We start from the raw sequence: 27307 nt of genomic DNA on the forward strand, positions 1-27307 counted from the left end.
TCGTATATTTAATTGTAATTATATATAATGTACAAAATTTAAGCATAAGGAACATTGCGTGAATTTTGGGTGCAATTAAAAAAAAGAGATATTATATTGAAATATTAAAAACCCTAGTATATTATCTAATTGCTACAGTACTATAGATGTGTACTAAATTGTGTACATTTAAGTAGGATGACACCCAATATCAAAATGTCTTTTGGTCTGTAAGTTATCTATAATGTTCTAGTACACATTTAAAACATATATATATATAAGCCATATTTTTATTGACAAATTAAAGTTTATTTCAGACCATAATATTTTTATAACAAATAAAAATAACATTTTTTTACTACACATAACCGAAAGTATCTGTGACATCTCTCATCTACTATTTGACTGTCCGTCATTGTATTCCAAGCGTACATCCTTGATTAATTATATTAAGTTTTTAAACATTCCTCCCACTCTCCCTTCTATACTCAACACCCAATGCGAAACAGCTATAAAAAAAATAATACATTTTTTATTGGAAGCTGGCTTTGTAATTTAAGGTGGTATCTACACACATTATTATTTAATTAGTGTTTTTTTTTTAATTTGTTACTTCTTTCCTTTTAATTATCTTATATTGTCTTACTATATTGTTGTCATAGCTATTATTTGTTTTACTTAATAATTGTCGAGCTATTATAGTTTCATACTAAAAGCTATTAATAAAAAAAAAAAAAAAAAAAAAAATAACATTTCTAATCTTAAATATAAAATATATAACTATCTGTTTTTAACTTGCTACAACTGAACAGTTATTTTTACAATAAATATTGAATGCTATTGATTTTAATTTAATGGCATAATTTTTTTGAATGGTAGTTTTTACATTTTAGTATTTAATTTACAAAATATATATTCAATGTTAATTTGTATGCTCACTATATACGGAGGGTAACGTCTTAGGTAGACTACTCGGGTGGTGAATTGTTGGTTTAAATTGCAAAGCCAAGATAATCTCATTTTAAAACCCGTTTTAAACGACGTCTTTTGTAAAGTTTTCTCGTGATTTTCTCAAAATATAATAGAAACCTTACAGTTCTGACAAATACAAAATAAAATATATGTCCAGTTTCCGATTGACTGGATACAATAATATATATATAGTATCTATAAATTATATTATAATATGAACTTCTACAATATACGTTTCAGTTTAAAACCTATAACGCTATAACTATGATTATTATAATTAATAAATATAAAACCAAGGAGTAACTTCAAATTTTAATTTTTGTGTGATAATTTATACATTCTTCGAAAACAGATAACGTGGTTACTTCATAATTTAAAAACGTAATAATTAAATAGTATGAAATGTTTAAAAATGTTGAACTTACAATAGGTAGTTTTTAATGTATGTATTACAAATTCATTGATAATTACAGCCATAGTTTAAAATGCTATTTAACAATGCAATACTAAATTTTATACCTAAGTATTACATAATACATAGTATTTTTGGACATATGTATTACATTTTTCAAAAATTGAAATCCTTGTAGCTAAAATGTAAATGTTTAGTTTCACAAAAAGAGATATATTTTTTTTAATTAGTCATTCATATGAATATACGATAAATTATTTTTATCAGATAAAATATTATATTTATTACATTTCAAAGATTTTTTCTTTGAAATGCCTAACTATATAACTTCTTGAATAACGTTTTCAACTAAAATAACAATTTCTATGTATTTCGTATATTAAATACACTAAAAGTGTGTTATGGCTGTTGTGTATACTATAAAGTGGTTTGATTTATAAAGAATTAAAATGTTACATTTTAAATTCAGAGTGGAGAAATAAATGTATTGGTTTTGCAATGATGTGTTTTTTGTTTGTTTGTGTGTCCGACTTTAGGAGCTCTACTCTAGATGGCGGATGGGTTAAAAGTGAACTTTTTTATTTTCATTAATACGAAAAATTCTTGGAATCAAGGTCATTAGGATATTTGGATAGTCTACACAGGTAATATACATAGCTGTGTTATATTTGTTTTAATACCTACAATAAATAGGAATAATATCGATTAACTTACTAGTAAGTAATAATATCATAATATGATAGCCATTGATAAATTTCTCTAACCTAGATTTGAGGGAATATGAGAGAATAGATCATTCATTGTCGTCAGATCAGACTTGAAGATTTAATGTAGGTCACCCTAAATTTTAGATTTTGTGAATATGATGTGTAAGCGTCAGACGGATGGGAAAGAATTTTCACATGCATTATTATTATTATTTAATTTTCCATTGGTGGAATATACAATTAAATAAACATTTAGGTACTACCTATCATTATCCATTTTATATTTAACTATACTCGATTGTTTTACACAAATGTAATGATATTGCTTATAATTATAATTTTCATCCTTAAAAATCGGCATCGCACTTTTAACTACATATCTATATTTATAATAAATATTGCTTTCAATAAATAATTCATCTTTTAAGTTTCAAGTAGTAACATACGTATTATTGTTTCGTCGACATTGGAATTTACATAATGGAGTATAAAAAGAAATTGGTACTATTACTATAATGTAAAAAAATTATCATGACTACTAAATCTGATTTTATCAACAGAAATGTCATTTATTGTATCAGTATTGCATATACAGAGCGCCGGGTTATCATCAGTTCAGTATAGCTTAGTAATATTCAAACGTTTATTATGCACCTACCGTATCTTCACTGTCTTAGCCTCTGTGTCTTAAACAATACTTAAAGGTAAATGGTATGAGAAAATCCTTAAGCCAATGGTACATTATCGCGTAAGGGTTTTGATCAAATCCGTATCATATGGGTCACATACAATAGTTATAAATTGTCGTTTTCGTATATAAATCCACTTAATGCCATGTTTTATCTTAATTAGCTTTCACTTAATAAAATACAACTGAATCAAATATATTCATTTTAAATATTACTCTCGGTGAATCAGTAATTGTGTACAAATGTATAATGTATATTAATATCTAAAGTGTACACTTTTTTTAACAATATGCAGGTAGCCTATACGCACTATTATAGTGTCATAATATTGTTACAGTTATATAGGTATTAACAATGAATTTATGCTAAAATTTTGTGTAAAACTTAAAATTAAATTAAATATCGTTAAAACATAGTCATAGATGCATTTTAAACTAAATATTATTATCTTAAATTATACAAATATTTGTTGAAAGACAAAAATAGTTGTTTCATTTTCAATTTTGTCATGGTTAATTACTTTAGATTGATTTAATTAATAGAAATTAATAAACAAATATGATTTTTTCTGGTGAGTATGTTAAACATTAAGGTTAAATGTAAATAGTTAGTTTTTCTAAGAGACTATTCTAAACTGAAGTAATGTTGAACAGATATTAAAACACGCTATCTGTTTTTGTCAAATCTTAGATTTGCGTGACATTATGAACTGAAATTGTGATTTTTGCATTATAAAAGTGGTCGACCTTATTAAAGAATAGAATATAATGTTTAACTTGAAACAAGAATAAATTATCGATTATACTATAAAAACTTACTGAAAAATAGAATATTTTACAGAAGATTTAGTATGAATATTTCTAGTTATAGAATAATAAGTATATAGATATTGCATACAATTTAAGAAGAAGTTAATACAACTTTTTACGAGTTATAAGTTTAAAATTTAAAACATTTTGATGTAATAAAATCTATATAGTCTTGATATATACTGACTCAACGATAGTGATATTTTTACCGTATATGTTATACTGACATTCTGTTTTTGTATTCGAGTTCTAATACGACATTTTCAAAACTTGTGCTAGTTAACAAATCTGATATTAAATTAATGTTTTACAAAAAAAGAATCATTGATATTTTTTCAAACTGTGTTCTCCAAGGTATTACAAAGATAATTTTTTTTATGAATGTAGTCACAACAAATAATGTTGCATGTAAGGAACATAGAGGACATAATGTAATTGGATACATATTTTGAATATTTTGTACTTAAGGGTTAAGTTCACCTACTATTAATACCGCTGACTAATTCCTTGTTTTTTTTTATAGATTTATTTTACTATATAGTAATTTTGGACTAATAGTCATTCTGTTTTTATTTTTATTTCGATTTGTTTCACGTTCTGCGTGTTTACATATATGAAAACAAATAAACAATGGGTAAGCTCACACATAAAAAAAAAATAATGTATTCAAACAAAACTAATACAAACGAAAGTCAACAACTTTCGATGATAAAAAATTATTCATTCAATGTTATTTATAGGTATCTAAAAAAAGTTGCATCCGTATTTTTTACATAATATAATATACGTCATGGTTAAGGTCATACCTGACTGTCAACGTAAATCCATACTGTAAGATCACAAGCAGTTTTAACTGTAAATCTCGGGTTTAATAAAAGACTAGGCAGGTATGTGTCACATATAACATGATTAACATTTTATAGAATTGTGGGTCTCGTATAGGTACGTATTACTTCTAAAATATTACGGTACACTACACATATTAAACTTTTGCTGAGAAGGCTATTAGTTTAATAAAGTATAGGTATAATATATTTAGTCATACTGAAAAACTTCCTTCGTAAACTACCTAAGTGGAAAATAAATATTTTATGATGTTGAGATATTATTTGTTGAATTAGAAATTACTAATTAGTTTTTTAGCCTTTTAAGGTTTTTACAAAAATGCTAATGTTTATAAAAACAATAATTTAATATATTAATAATAATGTTATTATTCTTTTTTTAATATTTTACGGTTAAAGTAGATTTTTACGTTACTTAGTACTTTTTTCAAACGATTATTTGATAATTTGTAACAAGCAGAATACCGTTCTATGCGTTGTATAAATTATCATACAGTGAGACATACATTTTAGAAATGTGTTTTATTTTTAATTTAAAATCATCTATATTTTGTATACCAAAATGGGAAACGATGAACTATTATGATTTTTTACATAACACATTAATTTATTATTTTTGATTTAAAACATATTTTACTATGGCATTAAAATCGTATTTTGTAACACGGATAGTTTGAGGTGTAAAGGAACTCTATTGGCTTTATATTTGTTTTTTTCCTTCAAATTTACAGTCAATAATGCAGTTTAGAAATTCAACAAGCTACACATTGACTTGGAAAAGTTGGACGAATATTGGTATTATAGTATTGTGTGACCACATTATCAAAATACATATGTTATTCATAACACAGTGCAATACAATATTATAATAATATTATTATAACTGTTCGATACACATAGAATTTATTTATTTTTTATTAATAATTATAATTGAATGAGTTCAATATACTAATACATTCTTATCGACGAAAAAGAACTCGGAAAAGCTAACTATTAATGCAATTTATATATTATAAGTATAAAAGTAAATAATTGTATAGATAATTGTATCAGCTAATAACCCCGTGCTAGATGTCAAAAAATGAAGAAAAAAAAACAGAATAACTATACAATTTGATTTGATAATTGTATTTACATTGCAAAAACATTCATACCTAATATAAATAAAATAATAAAAACCTTCAGTCAGAATTGATTTTTGTAAACGAGTGCAGACGATGCATATTTAAATACACTCAACTGACGTTTTTACATATCTACACCAGATTCATGTCATCATATAACCTACCTACTCGAATCTGTAGCATGTCTGATCAATATTGCTCACTAGTAGTATGTAGCATGTACATTGTATTGTATCTTAGTGGATTTAACAATTTTAATAAACTGTATTTTTTTTATATAATATTAATGAATATTAATAAATATTCACTGCATATTGTCGATGTTAATAAAATGTTACAATAGTCAGTTATTAAATATACTTAAATATTTATTAATTGCCATTCGTTGTAATATTATTAGCACACACAGACGTAGGTACCTACATTATGACGTGTTCAATTGAATAATTCATTATACGGCAGATGAGAAATTAATTTTATTATTATACATTTATAACAGCTAATCGAATAGGTAATTTCGATTTGTAAATAATATTTATTACTTAGTGCTTATTGTTTCCGAATGCCATTAAGAATGTAATATTAGATTATATTTGCGTTGTTTTTTTTAAATGTAGTGCGCTACTTCTTACGCTATTGTCCAAAATCTAAATGTAGCGTGCTACTTTTTAGCCACATTTTTTTTTAAACATTTTCTTATTGAAAATTGGTTGTTTGTACTAATTTGACATTTAGTCACTGCACGGAATTTTACTACGTGAATATAATAATTAATCGTGGGTAAATTTCACTAAATGTCACTAAAGACACTCATTATTATCATAATATAAATAAATAAATATAACAGTTATCATAATACTTTTACCATCACCAAATGTGTTATAGGTAGTGAATTAATAACTATAATTTAACTACGCTAACAGTAAATTTCTAGCGTGCTATAATAGGTATATTGCTACATTTATGGCGACGCTACGTTGATCGCTGCGAATAAATAGCATATTACAATTACCGCGCTAACCCCGGCCACTACCCATTCCAGACTGGTAGCATGATTAAATTATTATATATTAACACTTTATAACAATAAAAATTGGTACCTTATGGTAGTACGATCAAGAAACGAACTACTCATAACTGTACCTAACAAAGGTATACATTTAAGTTTTAGTTTTAAATTACAATTTTGAAAAGCAATTCTCAAAAACTAGAGTTGTATGTAATGTTTTAAATGTTTTGTAAATTATTTAAAACAATAAATCAAAATACATGTTTAAAACAGTATAAAATCCAGATGAAAATTGTGTAAACAATTTTATTATGTTCTCTTATCGAATGAAAATATTAAATAACATCGGATCAAAAATCAATATACAACATTCAGATTTGTGTTCGGGTATACGTAAAACAACATAACTCACATTCGTCAAGTATTACGATTACCATAATAGGTATCAGGAAGATTTAATTTAAAAATAAAAGTGTATTACTAACCAATCTATTATAATATACCATACAGAACACTATTATAGTTAGAAGCTGATGAATTATGTATTAGGTATTACACCTATGTTCACATTTTTCTTGATATAATATACTTAGAACGATGATCATGATGCTGTGTATTCTACTCCAGAGCTGATAATAATTATAAAGAACATATTTTTTTAGGTTGACATTATTTGTCTGTAAGCAACAACGTTTTTTTGTTTCAGTCATAATATTTAAGTTTGTGTGTATTTATATGTTCAATGTATCGCAACATAATATACAGGAACTTCAAGTATTCTTTCGGCATATTTATATTATAAAAAGCTTTTGATGTAACTTTATTATAAATTATATTTTCTCGTGTATGAAACTACATTAACCTGTCAATTATTTTCCATGTTAACCCTATGAGCATTAACGATTTAATCTTGACATTATTTTTAAAGTAGGTTGATATATTCTAGATTGGCATTATATTATGTTTAAAAATATATATAAACGAAATGCCAATTTGGAATTTAATGTATAAATTTTTAAATAAAATATCAATACAGAACGTGCCTGCTTTAAAAATAATGTCAAGATTAAATCGTTAACGCACATAGAGTTAGCGTGGAAAAATAATTGACAGGTTAATGTATATTTGTATACACGAAAAAACGTAAAACTTTTTTTTGGAATAAAAGAACTTGAAAAGCATGTTCTTATTATTTTATACGGTGAAAGGAAAACTTTGCTGAATAAGATTAAAAATAAGGTGCCTACCTAAAGTCACAGGCCATACTATCGTAAGTGCGAAACGAATTTATTTCGTTAGAATTGATCTCAAACCGAAACTTTTGTATACTCGGACATTTTTAGTAGAAAAAAAACGTGACGGTTCACACGGTGAGATTATTATTATTTTTTTAATACGTGATTTATATGTTCTCCAATGCCATCATAAATAACTCTGTAATGGAAACTTTGAGTGTTCTTAAAATAAACGAAGAAAACTGTTACGTCTTTTTTACCGTTGTTAACAAATAGCACGAACATTGTGCAGCGTTAAATTAAAATAAAAAACAAGCTAATTTTTATGTTAAACTGGAAGATTTAAATAATAATATTTTTAAGGTACTACACATAAGGTGATTTGCCAAACTAACTCCCATTTTCTTTAAGTAATTAAATTTCTGGGTTTTGGAATTTTTAGAATACTTATAAGGACTATATTTTAAACTAAATTTATACTATTAAGCTATTAAAAAATTATCTTGTAGTGATCAACATTTTATTAAGGCTTTTAATTGAGGCTTAAGTACGTTAAAAACTCAAAATTAAAATTTTGAATAAATAAGGGGTGAGTATTTTTGGTGTTTATGCTAGTATACTACAATTCAATTTATCTGAACCAATTTAACTTGTTTGATTATTTCATAAAAAATAAAATAAACGGTCATATTATTATATTATCAATATTCGATTGGTTGTCTACAGTTACATATTAAATATTGATAATTTTCTGGTTTACCTGTTTTTTTTTTATGCAATAATATGGGTTGACGTTACCAAATATTGTCTTGTTATTTTGCTCGTCATTCAGTGTCTACCATATTGTGTATGTAGTAGAACAAAATTGTTATCGATTTCGTGGATATCAGCGCGTGTATTTAATGTTATTATTATTACAAGTAACCACGTTTATATCAGTCTCATAAAGAATGTAATTTGTATAAAACATTTTCCGCAAAGAGAAATACATTTTATTTTTATTAGGATTAATATAATATTGTACACTGGAATTTGAATTATTATAGTCTAAGCTATAAAGTTATAGAAGATTATTATTACTATTTGTATTTAGACTTTGTGGTACAATAATAAACTATTTTCGAAAATTATGTGACACATTTTGATTAAACAACGTATATTTTTAAATATATTATTTTATTATTATTGTTATTTTTAAATGTCAGTTTAACAGTTTTGTTTGAACGTATTATTTATTTATTTTGAATGATATATTGATACCGTTAAATATAATATTCCTATATTGTTGATATATGTAAATGTGACTATATAAATGTATAATTAGTTACCTATTGTAATAATATAATGGCATATTTTCAATAATTTCGCAACAATAAATATGTTAGGTGTGTATAGTTAATGATTCGTCGACGAGTTTGATAGATGAATAAAAACTATGTGATATTATTGTACTTAAAAAAAGATAATCTGCATAAAAGTTGTCGGGTAAGGGTATCTAATACGCACGGTGGCGCTGTATTTTATACATGTTTCCGTCTAATAAATTTTAATTATTACCATAGGTACACGCATATTTTATAAGCAACTACAATTTTTAAGAGAATGCCACTACACACATAAAACTCAAATTGTGTTACAAGTTTACAACAGTCAGATTTACATAAAAAAACAGTTTTGAAAATTCCCCGTTAAATTAACCTACATAATATATTTTTATAGATAAACGCATAGTAGTTTTAAGACTATATTATTAAAGGTGAATTAACCCAGTCGAAACATTAGTATATTGCTTATAAGCTGCAGCGTTTTTGAGTCTTAGCACTCCATGCAGATATATTTACCCATTAATGGCGAGTTAAAAACCATTTAGGGTAAATTGTTTCAGATATTTGTGTGATTTGAATTTTTATTATTCGTTTGGTTTTCGGAGTAATTAATTTTATTCACGATTGTGATACTTGTTCGAGGTCGATTGCAATTAATATACGAAACGTATAAAATAAAATGGTAATTATAGGTAGTATAATTATTGAATCAGATTGATGACAAATTCACATCTGTCCAATCATAATCCGGAGTGTCCTATACAGAGTTTCAACCAAATATCGCACATAACACGACGATATAAATATTTGGAAAATCGTTCGATAATTATTATAACACACCTGTGCGGGACGTTGGTGGTCGGATGGCTGGGACGAGCGGTCGGCCGATCCGTGATGGACGGTGCCGTTGAAGAGGGTGGCTCGTCGATTGGCGGAAGCCCGTCGTAGTCTTCGTGCTCGTCGTGACGATGGTGCAGAAGTCCGCTAGAAGTGGCCGCAGACTCTGTGTAACCCGGTGGATCCGGTCGGCCGTTCATATCGGAAGACGAAGCCGGAAGTTGGTGCAGGCGATGCTGCATCGACTTATTGTTGTCGTTCCGGTCCATTTCGATCTTCTCGTATCGGTCGAACGGATCGGCATCGATATTGGCGACGGCGGAGTCGAGTGGACCGGAAACTGGGACGCCGCGGGAACCGGTCGGACTGCCTTTGGACCGGATGGCCAGCCCACACAGAAATATGAGGCAAAAGGACAGGACCAGTATAACGCCGACGATGAGCCCAGGCAGAGCGTACCGATCTGCGCCCAGTACCAGCTGCGGAGACCGTTTGACCACGATCACGGTGACGTTGGACCGGGAGCTACCGGACCGGTTCTCCAGCTCACAAGCATAACTTCCACCGTCCTGTGCGACCACCGACACGATAGTGAGGTTCGTATACCGGCCCTCGGTGACCGGCACGCTGCGGCCCGTCTGGCTCAACGGCCGGTCATTGCGAGTCCACCTGGACGATGGTATGGGCACGCCGTACATACGGCACGATACGGTGGCGTTGTCGCCCTCGGTGACCACCACCACGGCCGACACGGGCACCGAGTGTGGTTCGCACGCGAAGTCGTCTAGCTCGAGCTTGTCCCACGGCGTCCGGGCCAGCCGGACGGGTGTCTTGCAGACAGGTGGCGCGCCGAACGGCACGTTCCGCCTGGCCATCCACTCTCGGAGCGGTCGCAGCTTGCACGAACAGTTCCACGGGTTGTCGTTGAGCTGGACACCATGCAGTCGGGCCAGCGACACGACCGTGGATGGCTTGACGTCACGCAGCTGATTGTTGTCAAGCCGGAGCCACTCGAGCGAATTCTCTAGGCCGGCGAACGCGGTGGACTCGAGTAGTGCCACTCGGCACCCCGACACGTCAAGCCGGACCAGCCGTGGGACGTGAGTGAACGCGCCGTTTGGCACCTTCATGATCGGGTTGCCGTTGAGCCGGAGCTCTCGGAGCTCGGGCACCGACTCGAGCACGGCTGACGGTACCACTGGTATGCTGTTGTGGCTCAGATCCAGCTCGACGAGGTTGTTGAGCTTGCGGAACGCGTACCTGTCCAGCGCCTTGATTCGGCACCGGGACAGGAACAGCTTCTGCAGGTTGAGCAGGTCGGCGTCCGCGAACGCGTCCTTGCCCAGTCTGTATAACGGGTTGTCGTTAAGGTCGAGCAGCTGAGTGCCGTAGTCCAGGTGCCTGGGCACGGCCGTCATGTTTGCAGACGCGCAGATGGCCGACTCCTTGCCACTGCGCCACTTACACTCGCACGCCGCCGGACAGTCTGCTCGCGCACCGCACACCACGCACGCCGACAGCACCAGCAGCACCACTATCAGTCCGCCGCCGGCCATCGCCGCCGCCGACGCCGGCGCCGGTGACGACGGCATGCGGTTGACGGGCGCCGCCGCGACGCGCTGCACCTCCTCCTCCTCTCGTCGTCGCTTACGACCGGGGTCGTCGCGCCGGTCATAATGCTGACCGCAAGCTGCAATGGTACCTGTGACAGAACAGCCAAACCCAATGTGTTAATGTTTGTTTTAATATTACATTATATTATTATTTTATTTTAAAAATTGATGACCACCAATATCGTCGATATCGCTACAAATTTTCGATACCATGGTATTCTTCTAGAATCATTCGAGGCTATGTCAAACCTTTTATTGAAATTGGTTGTGTTAGGTCTTACAACTTCGCTGATTACAAACATTATGTTTTAGAGGTAAATTTAAAACTTTTATTTGATTCTGAACTTATATGGTATGAACATTTTTTTTAGAATTGTAAGTTAATCGATACAACGTCAGAATAATATGAACGATATGAATGTTTGAAATTATGTAATTTTTCATCATTAATACTATCATGCTGCCTAACAGAAACGATATCACCAACGTCCTTCATATGCATGCCAAGCTGAACCCGTGAACATTATATAACAACTATTTGTATTTTTTGATACCGATTGACGTCTTCATTGAACACTTCCGATCAATAGACGGCACAAATTAGGTTTATCGTACGTAAATATGTCTAATACCTATATGGCTATGTAGAATTTGTGTTAAACGTTTTCGTGCATATAATTAATCATGAGATAAATGATAAATGATAAATGATTATTATGATTTAAATCGTGTCAACGTTATACTTGGTACTCGGCATTCCCCAATTCTCATTATTATATAATATATTCAACGAACGATGTTGAAAAAAAAACTTGACATTTCGCATTCTAAAATCTAATACCTACTTTCTGTATATTTGGCAGTTTATTCAATCAACAATGTTGAGTATTAAAACTATAAATAATATATATATAATATATATTTATATTCTTGATATTATTTATATCAACAATATTTAATATGATTAATTCCCTAGAAATTGAACAGATTTGCTCATATTACAATGTAGAGAGGTAATCAGGTTAATAAAACAAACAATTGTGAAATCCAAAATATATGAATAATTGTTAATAATACTTGGCTAATAATACCACGGTATAATGTTTCATTAAAATAATAATAAAAGAATACTGCCATATAATAATTGTAGGTAAACATCGAAGCACGGAGAGGTGCAGTTAGGTGTATAATCTTACATTTTACATATTTTTTCATCTCAACTTTTCGCATTATTTCAGTTTAATAATGAAATATTAATAAATACATTTATTTGTTGTTCGTAAACGTTTGTCGGTAGCTTTTACTCGCTTTGATGAATCATTTTGTCTCTCTTTTCGTTACGCGCTTGTATACGTTTCATATTTTAATTTGATTCCAACTGTGTCGACAATAACGAAATGCAAAAAAAAAAAAATTATTTTATTTTAGCTACTCATCGTCAAATCAATATGAAACTACATATCTTATTATTACGGTGCAGTTTAATAATATATTTATGTATCGGTTAAATCAGGCGTGGGTACAGGGTTTGTTAAAAGGTTGGGTGAGGGGCGCAATTCCCAAATTGTTATTTGAGAGCACCCCTCGTTTTAACCTTTTGTTTTTACAGTATAAGCAATATTTCCTCCTGAATCTACCTGGAAATTTTATAATTTTTTAATCTCCTACAGTTTTACCACATATCCACATATAAAATATTGGTTCATTGTTTGCACTATAATGATTGTTCAGAAGTTATGCTGTAGTTTTTTTTTAATGTTTATTCGATAAAAATTCTCACATAAATAAATATATCATAGCAGACATTTTAAATTGTAATTATGTACCTCCTGAGTGGCTGCACCACCACCCTAGGTCTACACTATTACATCGTCATCAAATGCGCCCTCTCTTACATACATCATAATAATATTAAATTGTGCATCAGACTCTCATGTCCGATTGTCGACCGATTTGTATGTATTTCGGTTGACAACGACAGTGCGATTAGAGCGTGTTAAGACATCGAAAACCCTTACTTTCCGTCCCATCACATTCCCGAAACTTTAGCCTCTAATCCCTCCCCTTACTGGTGATATAGGAATAAAATGGGTCGAACAATGAAAAAGGCACAATAAATTGCGACCGAAAGACATTGAACAGTTATTCTTCGATATATTATTCTACGCTCGGGTTCCCATGTGATTGGAATTGTATGGATGCTAAAATATTACCATCTACGTTTTGTTCAACAGGTGATTATGAAAGTCTTATAAAAACATTGATGTATCGCGAACGTAATACAGACAGTATATTATCTACAAGACATTCGAAACAGTGCTTAAAAAAACATTCAATGATATTGAAGTCATGCGTATTATAATGTATTTTGTTATTGTACGCGTTTTTAAAATATAATACATCAAATATCAACAAAATGTTTGATGTTAATGTTATTTTCGATAAAATTGAAAACGGTCGTTTCTTTTATACGATTTATAAAAAACTGGGTTTTCATTCATTTTGGTTTTCAACAAACTTTAATACGGCGCATCGTATAGGCAATATAGGTGCATAAATTTGTCGAATAGTATCATAAAATTGTTATTATTATATTAATTCGTTTTAAAATGTTTAGTTTAATAAATAACTCATAATTCCTACTTTTCATAATAATACTATATATTTTTTCAATCCAAGTTGTGATTGAAATGGGTTTATTCGATGTTTATAAAGTATTGATTTAAACTATATAAACACCACAAGAAAAAACCAAGGGGTGTCAAATATAGCGGGCTATTCAACAAGCAAACGGAAACATAAACGGAAATTCATGATTAAGATTAAAACATATTATCCACCTTTTCTCGGTTGAATAATTGAGGTTTGTTTTTATCGTTTTCAAAAATAGAACTTATAATATTTCTGTATGCCACACTTCGGGGAATAGAAAATTACTTTTCGTCATTGATTGAGGTCAACTCTGTTATGGTACAATTATAATATTTAACTGCAAGTTGCATGTTATCAGAAATAGTTTTAAATAATTCAACGAGATATTGTAATATTACAAATTATGTAGGTATTGACTTTTAGTTCTCTCAATATTGTTGGAACAAGCCAATAAATATTGTTTTTATAATTAGTTGGTTATCTTAATTATAATAGTTTAATCTCTCTCATTAAAAATATTTTTATTTTATATTCTAAACAGTGCGGTAAATTTAATGGTTTTATTTTTAGTTTTTTTTTAATTTTCTTGTCTTTCACTGTATTTTAGACCATTACAAATACTTAGAATTTTTAACTTTGAGGATGGTTTCTGGCAGAAATATACATTATGTATTTATGTTAATACTCACAGGTACGAAACATATCATAATATATTATCATACACAATATACGATACTATAAATTATTATTACTATAGAAAAACAGAAACAATTGTTTATTATCTACTTACATTGTGGTCAAATAAACACGATCTCAGTCGGTTTAAGAATTATTATTGTTTCACATTTTTATTTAAAAAATAGTTATAATGCGATGGTATTAAATGTAAAACTTTGATATCTTGCCTAAAACTATGTTTCAATTCAAACTCTATTTTATGGTTCGTTATATTTTATAAATAATCCAGACTGCTTTTAAAGTGAATAAAAAATATACTCGTATTTACTATCAAGTTAAAATAATTTATTTTGCATACTTAGAATGAATAGTGGTGTGAGTTTTTGGGAAAATATTCGTTAGCGGTATCAACATGAAATAGTGAAATTGGGTAATGTTATTCAATATTAATTCGTTTTTATTGACGGAGTATGTAAACTTTAAGTTTGATAAATTAAAAACAAAACATCTCGTCATGTTAAATTGAATTTGAATTAAAATTATTTCGTTACAGCTTATCAACGTGGCTATATGAACATTTTGACTTTAGGTGTATGTCGTTTGTCCGTTTTAACTTATTCTTCGCAAAAAAATTCCTCGGCACACATCTATTCCGTATTTCGTAATAAAATATATGTTACATTGGAGGAACATTTTTCTGTCGAGGGAACAGCGTATACGTTTTACGATAATATTGTAGATAATATTGACGACCTAAAATATAAAATAGAACTGAAATCCGTGTTGGTCTGTACGTGTGAAAATGACCAGTGTTGATATTCCATCGACCATAAACACATTGAATAACGGCTTGAAAGAGAGAGAGAGAGAGAGAGAGAGAGAATTCGCAGCATCTTAACTATAGAAACAAGCCGAAAGATAAAAACGAAAATTTTCGAGATCCAAATGTATTTCCTGCGAATTTGATTACCGAAGTCATCAATTAAGGAATACGTGAATTGGTCGCGAGTATAGTCACTTTCATTCAATCATTTTTCGGTATAAATAAGTTCAAGTAGATCATTTGAGAACATTGTCCAGCCATTTTCGAGTATTGACGAGTGTGAAAATAAAATGTGATTTGGGTCGGAAAAACTTGACGAATGTATAGAGCTCGGAAATCCCACAATATTATGATGGATATACCACTGTAGTTTAATGCGAAACTACATCATGAAGTACTGCGTGAATAAAATAGCCAAGGAGTTTACTAGGAAAATGAAAAACACTGAATATTCTAAAAAACGTTAATTTAGCAAAACATGAATTAAACAAAAATTTGATATCTTTTATTTTGGATTAATATTGAGAAGAGCGAACAATATAATTATATTTCAAAAAATGTATGTTATTTATATATATTATAGTGTCGATACTTTTTTGAATAATACAGTACCTACTATAAAAAAAAAATTTGATTAGTTGTTTGAAAAGATTAATTTTTCAAGTTTTTGAGTAGTTATCATACGAGTGTAAGCTTGTTATGTGTGTTAATGCTAAGCGGTACCAGTAAATATTTCAGTTGAACAATTATTGAAAAATGGTTTTCAGGAGGTGAATGGGAAAACCGAAAAATATGATTTGAAAAAATTTAAATTGTGTTCACTAATAATATACTGATTCACACTTGCGAGAGATAAGATAAAAAATAATGTAATGCAATTAAAATAGTATAAATTAACAAATTATAAATTTTGTTCATTTATACTTCATTGTTCGCTGAATATTTCTATTTATCTGAAAATATTTAGTTATAACTTTTACGGTTAACATAATATTATGTAACGGTTAGATTTTGTACCTAATACGTTTACATATAGAAATAAATTATAATACATGGATTTTTAGGTAATCATGTTAATTTTTATTACAACATTAGTTATAAGCTTTTGGATATAATACAAACATATAATAAATAAGAATATAAACAAATTTTTAGCGTATTGGTAATAAATAAGAATATAAACAAAGTTCCAGCGTATTGGTAATGAATAAGAATATAAACAAAGTTCCAGCGTATTGGTAATGAATAAGAATATAAACAGAGTTCCGGTATCGCGTACTTCTACTGTTGAGATACGTCTTTTAGACCATAATATGATTTACAGATTTTACAATAACATATTCCCATTCACAATTATAATCAACTAATTACTCACGGTTTCGTTGAATGAGATTTCTATAATCACGTACCCAAGAATGAAATCACGTTTAATGTTCCGTAAGTAGGTATTTGCGTGTGATGATGACGACGGCGGCGGTGGCACGTTCTAACCTTCCCCTGAATAGGGTGGCCGAGAACGTGTGGGCGCGGCGGCGGTACTTACGACGGCGGTGGCGGCGGTGGCACGTTCTAACCTTCCCCTGAATAGGGTGGCCGAGAGCGTGTGGGCGCGGCGGCGGTGGCACGGTCTAACCTTCCCCTGAATAGGGTGGCCGAGAGCGTGTGGGCGCGGCGGCGGTGGCACGTTCTAACCTTCCCCTGAATAGGGTGGCCGAGAACGTGTGGACGCGGCGGTGTCACTGTGTGCGGGTTATCTCCTAGTAGTCTAGGCCGAGCGCATCGATGGTTCTAGCCTTCCCAAAGGTGGCCGAGAACCGCTTCAGCACTAGCCAGTGGCTACTGGAGCTAACGATAGTCATTTCGGTGTTGGTCGGGCTCTCTTATACGTACTTGGACAGCCGACCGTGCGTGTTGAATTAACGAGATTTCTTATGCTCGCCCATGCGTTTGTTATTGGTACGCAATTGTTTCGTTGAAAAGGGCGCGCTCTACGGGCAACGGTGAGCGGCTAGCTATATATTTGTATGTCGGTCAGTGGTTAGGTAGCGCGTCGTTAGTCTGTCATGTAGGTATTCCGTGTTCGTAACATAGTCCCCTTTTTTTTTTGATAAATTCTTTTTTGAAAAGGAGGGAGAGAAAAAAAACTATTTATATTGTATATACAGAGTGGGTGGTTTGCTTTTATGACGTCATCTATTTTTTTCGTTTGTACCAGGCGCGTTTAGCGGCTGCTCGACGTTCTGCTCTGGTCAATCTTACTACGGTTTCGGTATTATTTGTATCTTCGGGTGGAGTAGATTCAGCTGGTATAGAGGCGATCGTGGCTTCTATCAGGTTTTTTCTCCGGAGTATTTCCTCAGCTTGTTGGAAGACTTCAATTCCATATTGCCCAATTTCTTCGTTGTATCTTCGCTTATTGATGCGGGCTGCAATTTGCCTTTGGAATTGTGCCAACTCCTTGGCGTGATTCTTTTCGTCGTATGTGACCTGTTCGATCTGGATCTTGCCCACTTGTAATGTTCTCAAGTCTTCGTCGATATCGTTGCAGGTTAATTCAACCACGTCCTCTTCACCTTCGGTCATGGTAGTGTCGGTCCATTGCTCGGTCATTTCTTCCGGTTCGCTATCACTTCCGAATGCATCCCTCAATTTTTGTTTCAGGGACTGTTGTTCTCTGATGGTCTCCTCGTCCTCGGTGAACCCATCATCCCCAAATAACTGTTCGATCCTCTGCCGATACTTTGCCATATTTACTTTTAACTAAAAATATCCAATATTTACATATACATATATACTTTTTTCAACATGATATCCATCACCAACATACAACATTTAGAGACATATTTATTTTCTTCTTTTTTTTATTTTTTTTTTATTTTTTTATTTTTTTATTTTTTTATTTTTTTTTTATTATTATTATTAGTCATTGACCAATTTAGTTAATATTGATATACGGCTTGACGTTTCTGACGTTGTGTGTTACCACATCTAGTCCTTCCTGGACTGTGACTGTATTGTTGTCCCTTACTTCTTTAATGAGATATGGTCCCCGATATAAAAGGAATAGCTTTCTGATTTCCTTATCTTCTGCCGAGGACAACCTGTGCTCCCGTACCAGTACCTGTTGATCGACCTGGTATTTTATAAATTTTTTTCCGTGATCCATATTTTTATTTCGTTGGAGTGCCAACCTCTTCATTCGTTCCCTCGCTGTTTTGACCATGATCTTTGTCTCGACCTCGGGATCGTTTGTTGGGAAATTGATTATTGTTTCTAGTGTTATTATCTGTTTGGGCAAGCCCATCAATTCTCTTGGTGTGTATCCGGTAATAGTGTGTGTCGTATTGTTGATCCAAAACTCGACCTTTTTTAAATACTGAACCCAATTAGTATGTTTGTTGTGACAGTATGTTCTCAAAATTCTGCCGATTTCTCTGTTGGCCCTTTCAACGGGGTTCCCCTCAGGGTTATACGTGGTTGTTCTTATAATTTTGATTCCTAGTTTAGTCATACCCTTTATCCAGTTGCGACTATGAAACTGGGTTCCATTATCCGTGAGTATTTTCTTGAATATCCCGTATTGAGGTATATATTGTTTCTCAATTCGATTTAATATGCTATCCGATCTGGCTTTTTTGAGTGGATACACTTGTATATGTTTTGAGAAAACGTCCATGATGACTAGTATATGTTTTGCCCCGAGCTGTCCCGTTGGCAATGGTCCAATTAGATCTAATGACACCATTTCCCGTGGTGTTGTGGGGATATTGTTCTTCATTGGTCCCCTAGCCAATTGATTGAATATCTTGCTTTTTTGACAGATATCGCATGCCTGTGTTATCTTTTTGATAGTTTTGTACATGTGGCTAAGCTGACAGTCTAATTTGAGTAGTTGATATATTTTGGTTGTTCCACTATGTCCGTACCTTTCATGTGCTTCTTTGACCAGAGCTACGGCTAGTTGATCGGGAATCATGAGTCGGTTTTTTCCTTTCTTGTCGACGTAGAATAGCAACTGCTGATGTAATTTATACGGTAATTGTGGTTCTTTTGGTAGGCGAGCTATTATCTTTTGTATTTTCTGGTCCGTTTGTTGCAACCTGGGTATTTGTTGTAAGTTCTTGATGAATTCTTTACTATACTGATCAATTATTAACTGGTTAATGAATATTTGCTGGTGAGTTGTCACTGGGTTTTCAACTGATTGATTGTATCTTGTCAACATATCGGCCCCAATATTGTCTTTACCGGCTATGTGTTGTATATTTAAATTGAACTCTTGGATTTGGATTGCCCATCTCATTAACCTGGCATTCAATAATCTGCATGAATTCAAGAAAGTCAGTGCCTGATGATCGGTTAGTAGGTAAATGGTATGGCCCAGGATGTAGTTCCGATATTTCTTACATCCAAAAACTATTGCCAATAGTTCTCGCTCGGTTGTGTAGTATTTCCGTTCTGCTCCTTGGAGTGTCCTGCTCGTGAATCCAATAGTTCTATGTTGCCCTTCATCAATCTGATATAGCTCTGCTCCAATATGTGTATTAGAGGCATCGGTTGTCATATAAAATGGTTTATCGAAATTCGGATATTTAATAATAATGTCTTCGAGGAAACGTTTTTTAATTTTCTCAAATGTCATCTGCTGTTCTTGTCCCCACGTCCATATTTGATCCTTTTTTGTAAGCTGACTAAGTTTTTCCGTTAGTATGGACAGGTCCCTGATATACTTGCGATAAAAGTTAATGAAACCAAGGAAAGCCCTTACTTGTTTTTGGTTCCTCGGTGCGGGGAATTCTTGAATAGTCCTTATCTTCTCTGGGTCCATACCGATGCCTTCTTCCGAGATTATATGGCCCAGGAAGGTAATTTTTTTCTGTAGAAACTGTGACTTATGGATATTCACTGTCACGTTGTGTTCCTCAAACCTTTTAAATATTGCTCTCAGGTGTTGTATGTGTTCTTCAAAGTTCGTTGATGTTATGTGTACGTCGTCTACATACGTCGCCGTGAATTCTAGTATCTCTGGTCCCAGAACTCTGTCCAATATTTTTTGGAACTCTGCCACCGAATTCACTAGTCCAAAAGGAAGTACTCTAAAATTATAATTCCGTCCCCTATGGAGGAAAGCTGTTACTTCTCGACTTTCTTTTTTAAGTTGGCATTGCCAGTAGCCGGCCGTCAGATCTATAGTGCTGAGGTATTTGGCTCCTTGAAACTTTAATAATATCTCCTCTATATTCATGGGACATTCACGATCGGGTATGATTCTTTTATTAATCTGCCTTGCGTCGATGCATAATCTGATATCACCATTTTTTTTTTCAATCCCAATTATTGGTGATGACCACGGTGAATCTGATTTTTCAATTATTCCTAAATCTATCATACGTTGTATTTCCTTATCCATTTTGCTTAGTTTCGATATAGGTATCGGGTATGGTCGCTGGTATATCGGTTCTCCTGGATTCAGTTTAATTTGACACTCATATCCTTTGACCAGTCCTGGATTGTCTGAGAAAATGTGTTGATATTCTTTTAACAACTGGTTGAATATTTCGTTTTCCTGTTGACTCATCGTTATGCTCGTCACTGGGTTTTCGATGACTTCTATGTCCGTTATCTGATTTTTTTCTGATCCTGGTACTGATAGATTTTCGGAAAAGGGTGTGGTCCTTGTTTCTCCTCCGATTGACCACATAATCGTTTTATCATTGAAGTTAATGTGTGCATTATACTGATTTAATATGTCAGCTCCAATTATTGCTCGTTCGTTCAGGTTTTCTACTTGAATAAAATTTATGTATATCTGTTGTTCCCCTATTGTACAACTACAAAACAACTGCTTGGATACCTTACAGATTTTGCGACCTACAGCATTGCTGATTTGCACACTGTTCACTGGTAATACAGGTATTTCAGGATTATTTTTTAATAGTTGATCAGCTAGTTCCTTATTAATTACACTGATCGTAGCTCCGGTATCAACTAGGGCTTGTATTGCTCCTCCTTCAATCATACAACTCAAATACGGGCTCACCGATACGTTACTCGCTTGTATGTTATTAACCGTATGGTTAACTTGACTTTCATCGTCGGTGTCACTACTCGCTTCAGTCGCATTAATTTGATTAATTGCTTGTCTATCTCGCCATTGTGTGTTATCCGATTCTTGTGTATTTCTCGGAATTTGGTATTCTCTTGTTTGTTCGTTTCTTCCTGTGTTTCGCCAATTGCCTTCCCTTCGTGGGGGGTCTTCTCTTGTTCTATTTTGATTGTTGTTGTTGTTTTCCCTGTTTTGTGGTAGTCGGTTATTATAATTATTATTGTTGTTCCGGTGTTCCTCTGTACCCAATATTTTCATTGCATTGAGTATTGTACACTCCGGTAGTGATATTAATATTGCCCTTAAATATCCTGGGTAATGGCCGGCAATACTGCTTACAATTTCTTGTTCCGCTAATCTCGGTACTTCGAGATGCCTTAGCTTGGTCGCCCAATACGAAAAATGTTCCCGATAGCTTGCTTCGTTAGGTACTTGTTTTATACTGAGACATTGGCTCCACGTTTGCATTTGGATGTCCCTTGACCAATATTCGTCTTTAAATGTCTCTTGGAATTCTCGGAAGTTGTTTATTTGAAATCTTATAGTTGAGAACCAGTTGCTGGCCGTAGCTCTTAAACAGTCCCCTGCTATTATTAGTTTTTCATCTGTATATGTAATTTGTTTTACAGCAAAATATTCATTAAGTCTATTTAAAAAATCTACGGGGTGCATGTCCCTTCGATTTCCGTAAAATAATGGTTTCGTTATGTCCGTTATGGGTCCCCTATAACCCTCCTCCTTTTGATTTTGAGTGTTCTGTTGGTAGTTGTCTCCCATATGTCTGCATGTGGTTATGTATCGACTTTCCATTTCTTCAATTATTGATTTGTACTTTTCTTCCGTTTCTTGTATTTTTTTATTATGTATGTCTTCCCATTGTAACTTTAAGTTTTGAATTTCCGTTTTATGTTCTTCTCTAACATTTTGTATCTCCTTCTTTTGTTTTTCCATTTTTTTTGTTTGTTCTTTCATTTGTATTTCAATTTCTATTATTCTTCTTTCCCACTCTTCATTTTCGTTTTCATTTCGTTTCTTTCGCGGCATTTTTTTAAACGATGTAGTAATTAATTGAATTTAATTAAGTGATTAAGAACGCGAGCTCTTGATTTCGTTGTCGTGGAGATCGAGTCCTACTTGTTGGGCGCCAAATGTAACGGTTAGATTTTGTACCTAATACGTTTACATATAGAAATAAATTATAATACATGGATTTTTAGGTAATCATGTTAATTTTTATTACAACATTAGTTATAAGCTTTTGGATATAATACAAACATATAATAAATAAGAATATAAACAAATTTTTAGCGTATTGGTAATAAATAAGAATATAAACAAAGTTCCAGCGTATTGGTAATGAATAAGAATATAAACAAAGTTCCAGCGTATTGGTAATGAATAAGAATATAAACAGAGTTCCGGTATCGCGTACTTCTACTGTTGAGATACGTCTTTTAGACCATAATATGATTTACAGATTTTACAATAACATATTCCCATTCACAATTATAATCAACTAATTACTCACGGTTTCGTTGAATGAGATTTCTATAATCACGTACCCAAGAATGAAATCACGTTTAATGTTCCGTAAGTAGGTATTTGCGTGTGATGATGACGACGGCGGCGGTGGCACGTTCTAACCTTCCCCTGAATAGGGTGGCCGAGAACGTGTGGGCGCGGCGGCGGTACTTACGACGGCGGTGGCGGCGGTGGCACGTTCTAACCTTCCCCTGAATAGGGTGGCCGAGAGCGTGTGGGCGCGGCGGCGGTGGCACGGTCTAACCTTCCCCTGAATAGGGTGGCCGAGAGCGTGTGGGCGCGGCGGCGGTGGCACGTTCTAACCTTCCCCTGAATAGGGTGGCCGAGAACGTGTGGACGCGGCGGTGTCACTGTGTGCGGGTTATCTCCTAGTAGTCTAGGCCGAGCGCATCGATGGTTCTAGCCTTCCCAAAGGTGGCCGAGAACCGCTTCAGCACTAGCCAGTGGCTACTGGAGCTAACGATAGTCATTTCGGTGTTGGTCGGGCTCTCTTATACGTACTTGGACAGCCGACCGTGCGTGTTGAATTAACGAGATTTCTTATGCTCGCCCATGCGTTTGTTATTGGTACGCAATTGTTTCGTTGAAAAGGGCGCGCTCTACGGGCAACGGTGAGCGGCTAGCTATATATTTGTATGTCGGTCAGTGGTTAGGTAGCGCGTCGTTAGTCTGTCATGTAGGTATTCCGTGTTCGTAACAATTATCTATATTGAGGTTAGGTACCTATATTAGATACCTATATAGTATATATAGGTATATTGAATACAACTGAAAAATGAAGAATTTAAAGATATAGTGCAGTTTCAATGGAATTTTATTTAAAAACGTATTTGAATGTGATGAATCTTCATTAATAATTTATTTATTTTGTATTTTTCGTTAAAACGTTTAACTATTACTCACAAATATTCCGTGGTTGGGCTAACGAATTGAGACGAGGAATTTCGAATTAAATTAATCAATTCAGACAGTTAAATGATTCACATAATACATGTACCGGTAACTGGTATTATTATAATTTTGATAGTGAATACACGCTCTGTATCAATAAGTATGTAAAACGTACTATTATACTAATCATGACAATATTTTTTTCCAGTACGTATTGTACTGAAAGCGAAAGTGACTTATTTGTTCGACCAATGGTTTATAATCATTATATAATTGTCGCTGTTGGGGTGTGTATATGGGGCGATAAAATTATATATAAAATTGAGTTATTAGTCCATAGGGTTTTATAGGTATACGTACAATTTCTTGGACCGGAAAGCTAAAGAGCAGTTTAATTGAAAATAATATATTGTGGTATAATATAAACATTTAATTATATATGCAACGTTTACGGTAAATTTTGTTCACAATTTATGTATCATACCAATGTATGGCCATATTTATTATTATTGTATAAACAAAATAAGATTAGGTAGTTGTATAATAAATTGCTTATCATAGAAAAATAAATCTATACAAATTTAACGCTCGTCAAAGAGAATTCAATATTATTATTATTTTTTTATGTTTTAGTATGAAAGTGTGCTTTATCTTAACCGATTTAAGTAAAAACCTTGCATGGGGTTATCATTGTATACAATTGAGCATTGAAAAGATCACATAGATTTATGTTAAACGTCACGGAGGACAATTTATATGGATATGTAGTGTCAGACATAAATCTTATTGTGATCAATCCATTTGCTACTATTGCTCGAGCGTCCATGTTTGAACGAAATGTCGTTGCAGTGCAGGAAAACCGTTTTTCTTTACTCTATGTAAATTAATGTATCTTGAATGGATTTGCAACAAGCGAGTGGAATCAATTCAATCGTCCAAAATAAACACAAATATAATAAGATCATGTCTTAACATAAACGCATAATATTTGAAATTATTTTTTTTATTTATCTTTTGATTTAGAAAAAGTTCTGAACCTTTTCAATAAACTATTTTCGGAAAAATGTAATTGAAACATCTTTAACTGGAATTTATAGTGTTTTAATATTAAGACGTGTACCTATAGTATTATTTTTTTTTTAGTAATTCCTCAAATTTTTATTGTAATATTTTTAAAAATATTTATCTATATTGCATATTTTTCCTAAAATACACAATTCAAAATGTTACTTTCCAATATTAAATGATAATAATTTTATTTTAACGACGGTAACTTAATTGTATGATATTGCACAACCTACGTAGAACCATCTTTCATACAAAATATAATTAATTAAAAAGTATTTTGAGATACGTTACATCAATTTTCTCAATGATAATAATTATCATTAGTTTAGCTGTTCGGTGTTCCTTTTAGTTGTAACTTGCAAATATGATATTGTTTGTAAAATACATTTAGTCATATTATATAAAGTATAGTAAGCAATTTAATTAATTATATTAAGTAGTTGCATCAAAGAGTAAATAATAACAATGAACAACAAACTAATTATAATGCACTTCAGGATAATTCAATATCAATGAGGTACCTATCTAGAACATAATTTTAATTTATTTATACAACTGCAAATTATATTTACTTTATTTCTACGATAAAACAAATTAGGACTTCAGATGAGGAATACTTATGCATTTTGTAATCTCAACAGAGCGCGGAACCCACTGGTATAATAAAAATGAGTTATTGTTATATTTGTTTAGGCTGCAATCACATTTTTATGCATACCTACCAGTATTCCATATTATTTATTAAGTTAAAAATTGGACATGCTTTATAATATGGACATTTTCTGAAAACTTGTAGTATATTTCGAAAAATTGTTTAAAACTGCGAACAAACCAAACCTATTTCGCTGTGTTTCATAAAATTATACAACAAATTAGTTTTTATATCAAACATGAAGTAGGTGTCTATGTAGTGTATATTTTATACTCTATAAACAATATTACATTTGAATATTTATTTGAATAGCTAAAAATAAAGTTATATACATATTTTGACTAAACTATAAATTACAATGGTTAATATTATAGTTTTTTTTTTCCTTTATTTGAAACATACAATCTATACCTGAGAGGCACAATGAGTACATATGGTAGAGAGTGAAATTACATAAATATATGTTACATTACTACATCTAAAAAAGTGGAGAACTAATATAAACATATATATTTACATAAAACGCGAGATGTGAGAAGCCATCCATCATGACGCTCGCAAATATAGTTTAAAGAATAAACAAATAATAATTTTTGTAATAATAATGTTTATTATTTCAGAATATAATTAGAAATATTTCATATTTTCATTATTGTGCAGCATGCGTTATAAATATTATTATCTAGTTTAATGTTTAGCTTAAAATTTATATTTTGTTAATTATTTTTAACACACATAATTTGGAATAAAAGTGATCAGTACTGTAATTTGTAACCCTTTCACATATTATTGTAAAAATAAATTTTGTCTATTTCATTACAATAGTATTATTCATGATCAGACACAATGATTGTGGTTTTGTAAATTTATACGTTTTTCCAATATCCCAACACAATTTTAGACATTCTCGACAGCGGAAAGCTTTTTATTATGGAAATTTAGTATTGTAACAAAACATAACGAGATTTATACACTATACAACGTACAATTTACACGATTCTCTTAACATTCAATAATACGATATATTTTATACTTCAGTATTAAAATATGTAAATAGAAGTAAGCATTTTTCTATGAAGTTGTTCCAAAATTATAATTTTAACTACCTATCTACGAACAACAAACGTTTAACCAAATTATTGGAACTATAACATTAAAATCAATTTATCTGTTTTATTTTATAATACGTTAACAAAAAATAACGATTCATACTTAATTAAATTTAAATTTAAATAATGAAGAGGTGGTGGAAATGGTGAAGTCTTAAAAAATGTATCAAGGGAGCGGGGGATATGCTACTCCATCAAAAATAACTGGTACTACCCCGTGTCAAATAATC

The 27307-nt window shown here is 32.3% G+C and overlaps 1 protein-coding gene across 2 annotated transcripts in view; it reads right to left on the reverse strand.

The window, feature by feature from the left end:
• The window catches only part of LOC132945256 (uncharacterized), a 184785-nt gene that overhangs the window by 7682 nt on the left and 149796 nt on the right, over positions 1-27307 (reverse strand). For both annotated transcript variants that reach the window (XM_061014948.1, XM_061014949.1), the window contains one exon: positions 9947-11645. In XM_061014948.1, the coding sequence (XP_060870931.1) occupies positions 9947-11535 (1589 nt within the window). In that variant the 5' untranslated portion in view covers positions 11536-11645. The remainder of the gene's footprint in view (positions 1-9946; positions 11646-27307) is intronic.

The sequence above is a fragment of the Metopolophium dirhodum genome, chromosome 5 (assembly GCF_019925205.1).
Source record: "Metopolophium dirhodum isolate CAU chromosome 5, ASM1992520v1, whole genome shotgun sequence".
Lineage (NCBI taxonomy): Eukaryota > Metazoa > Arthropoda > Insecta > Hemiptera > Aphididae > Metopolophium > Metopolophium dirhodum.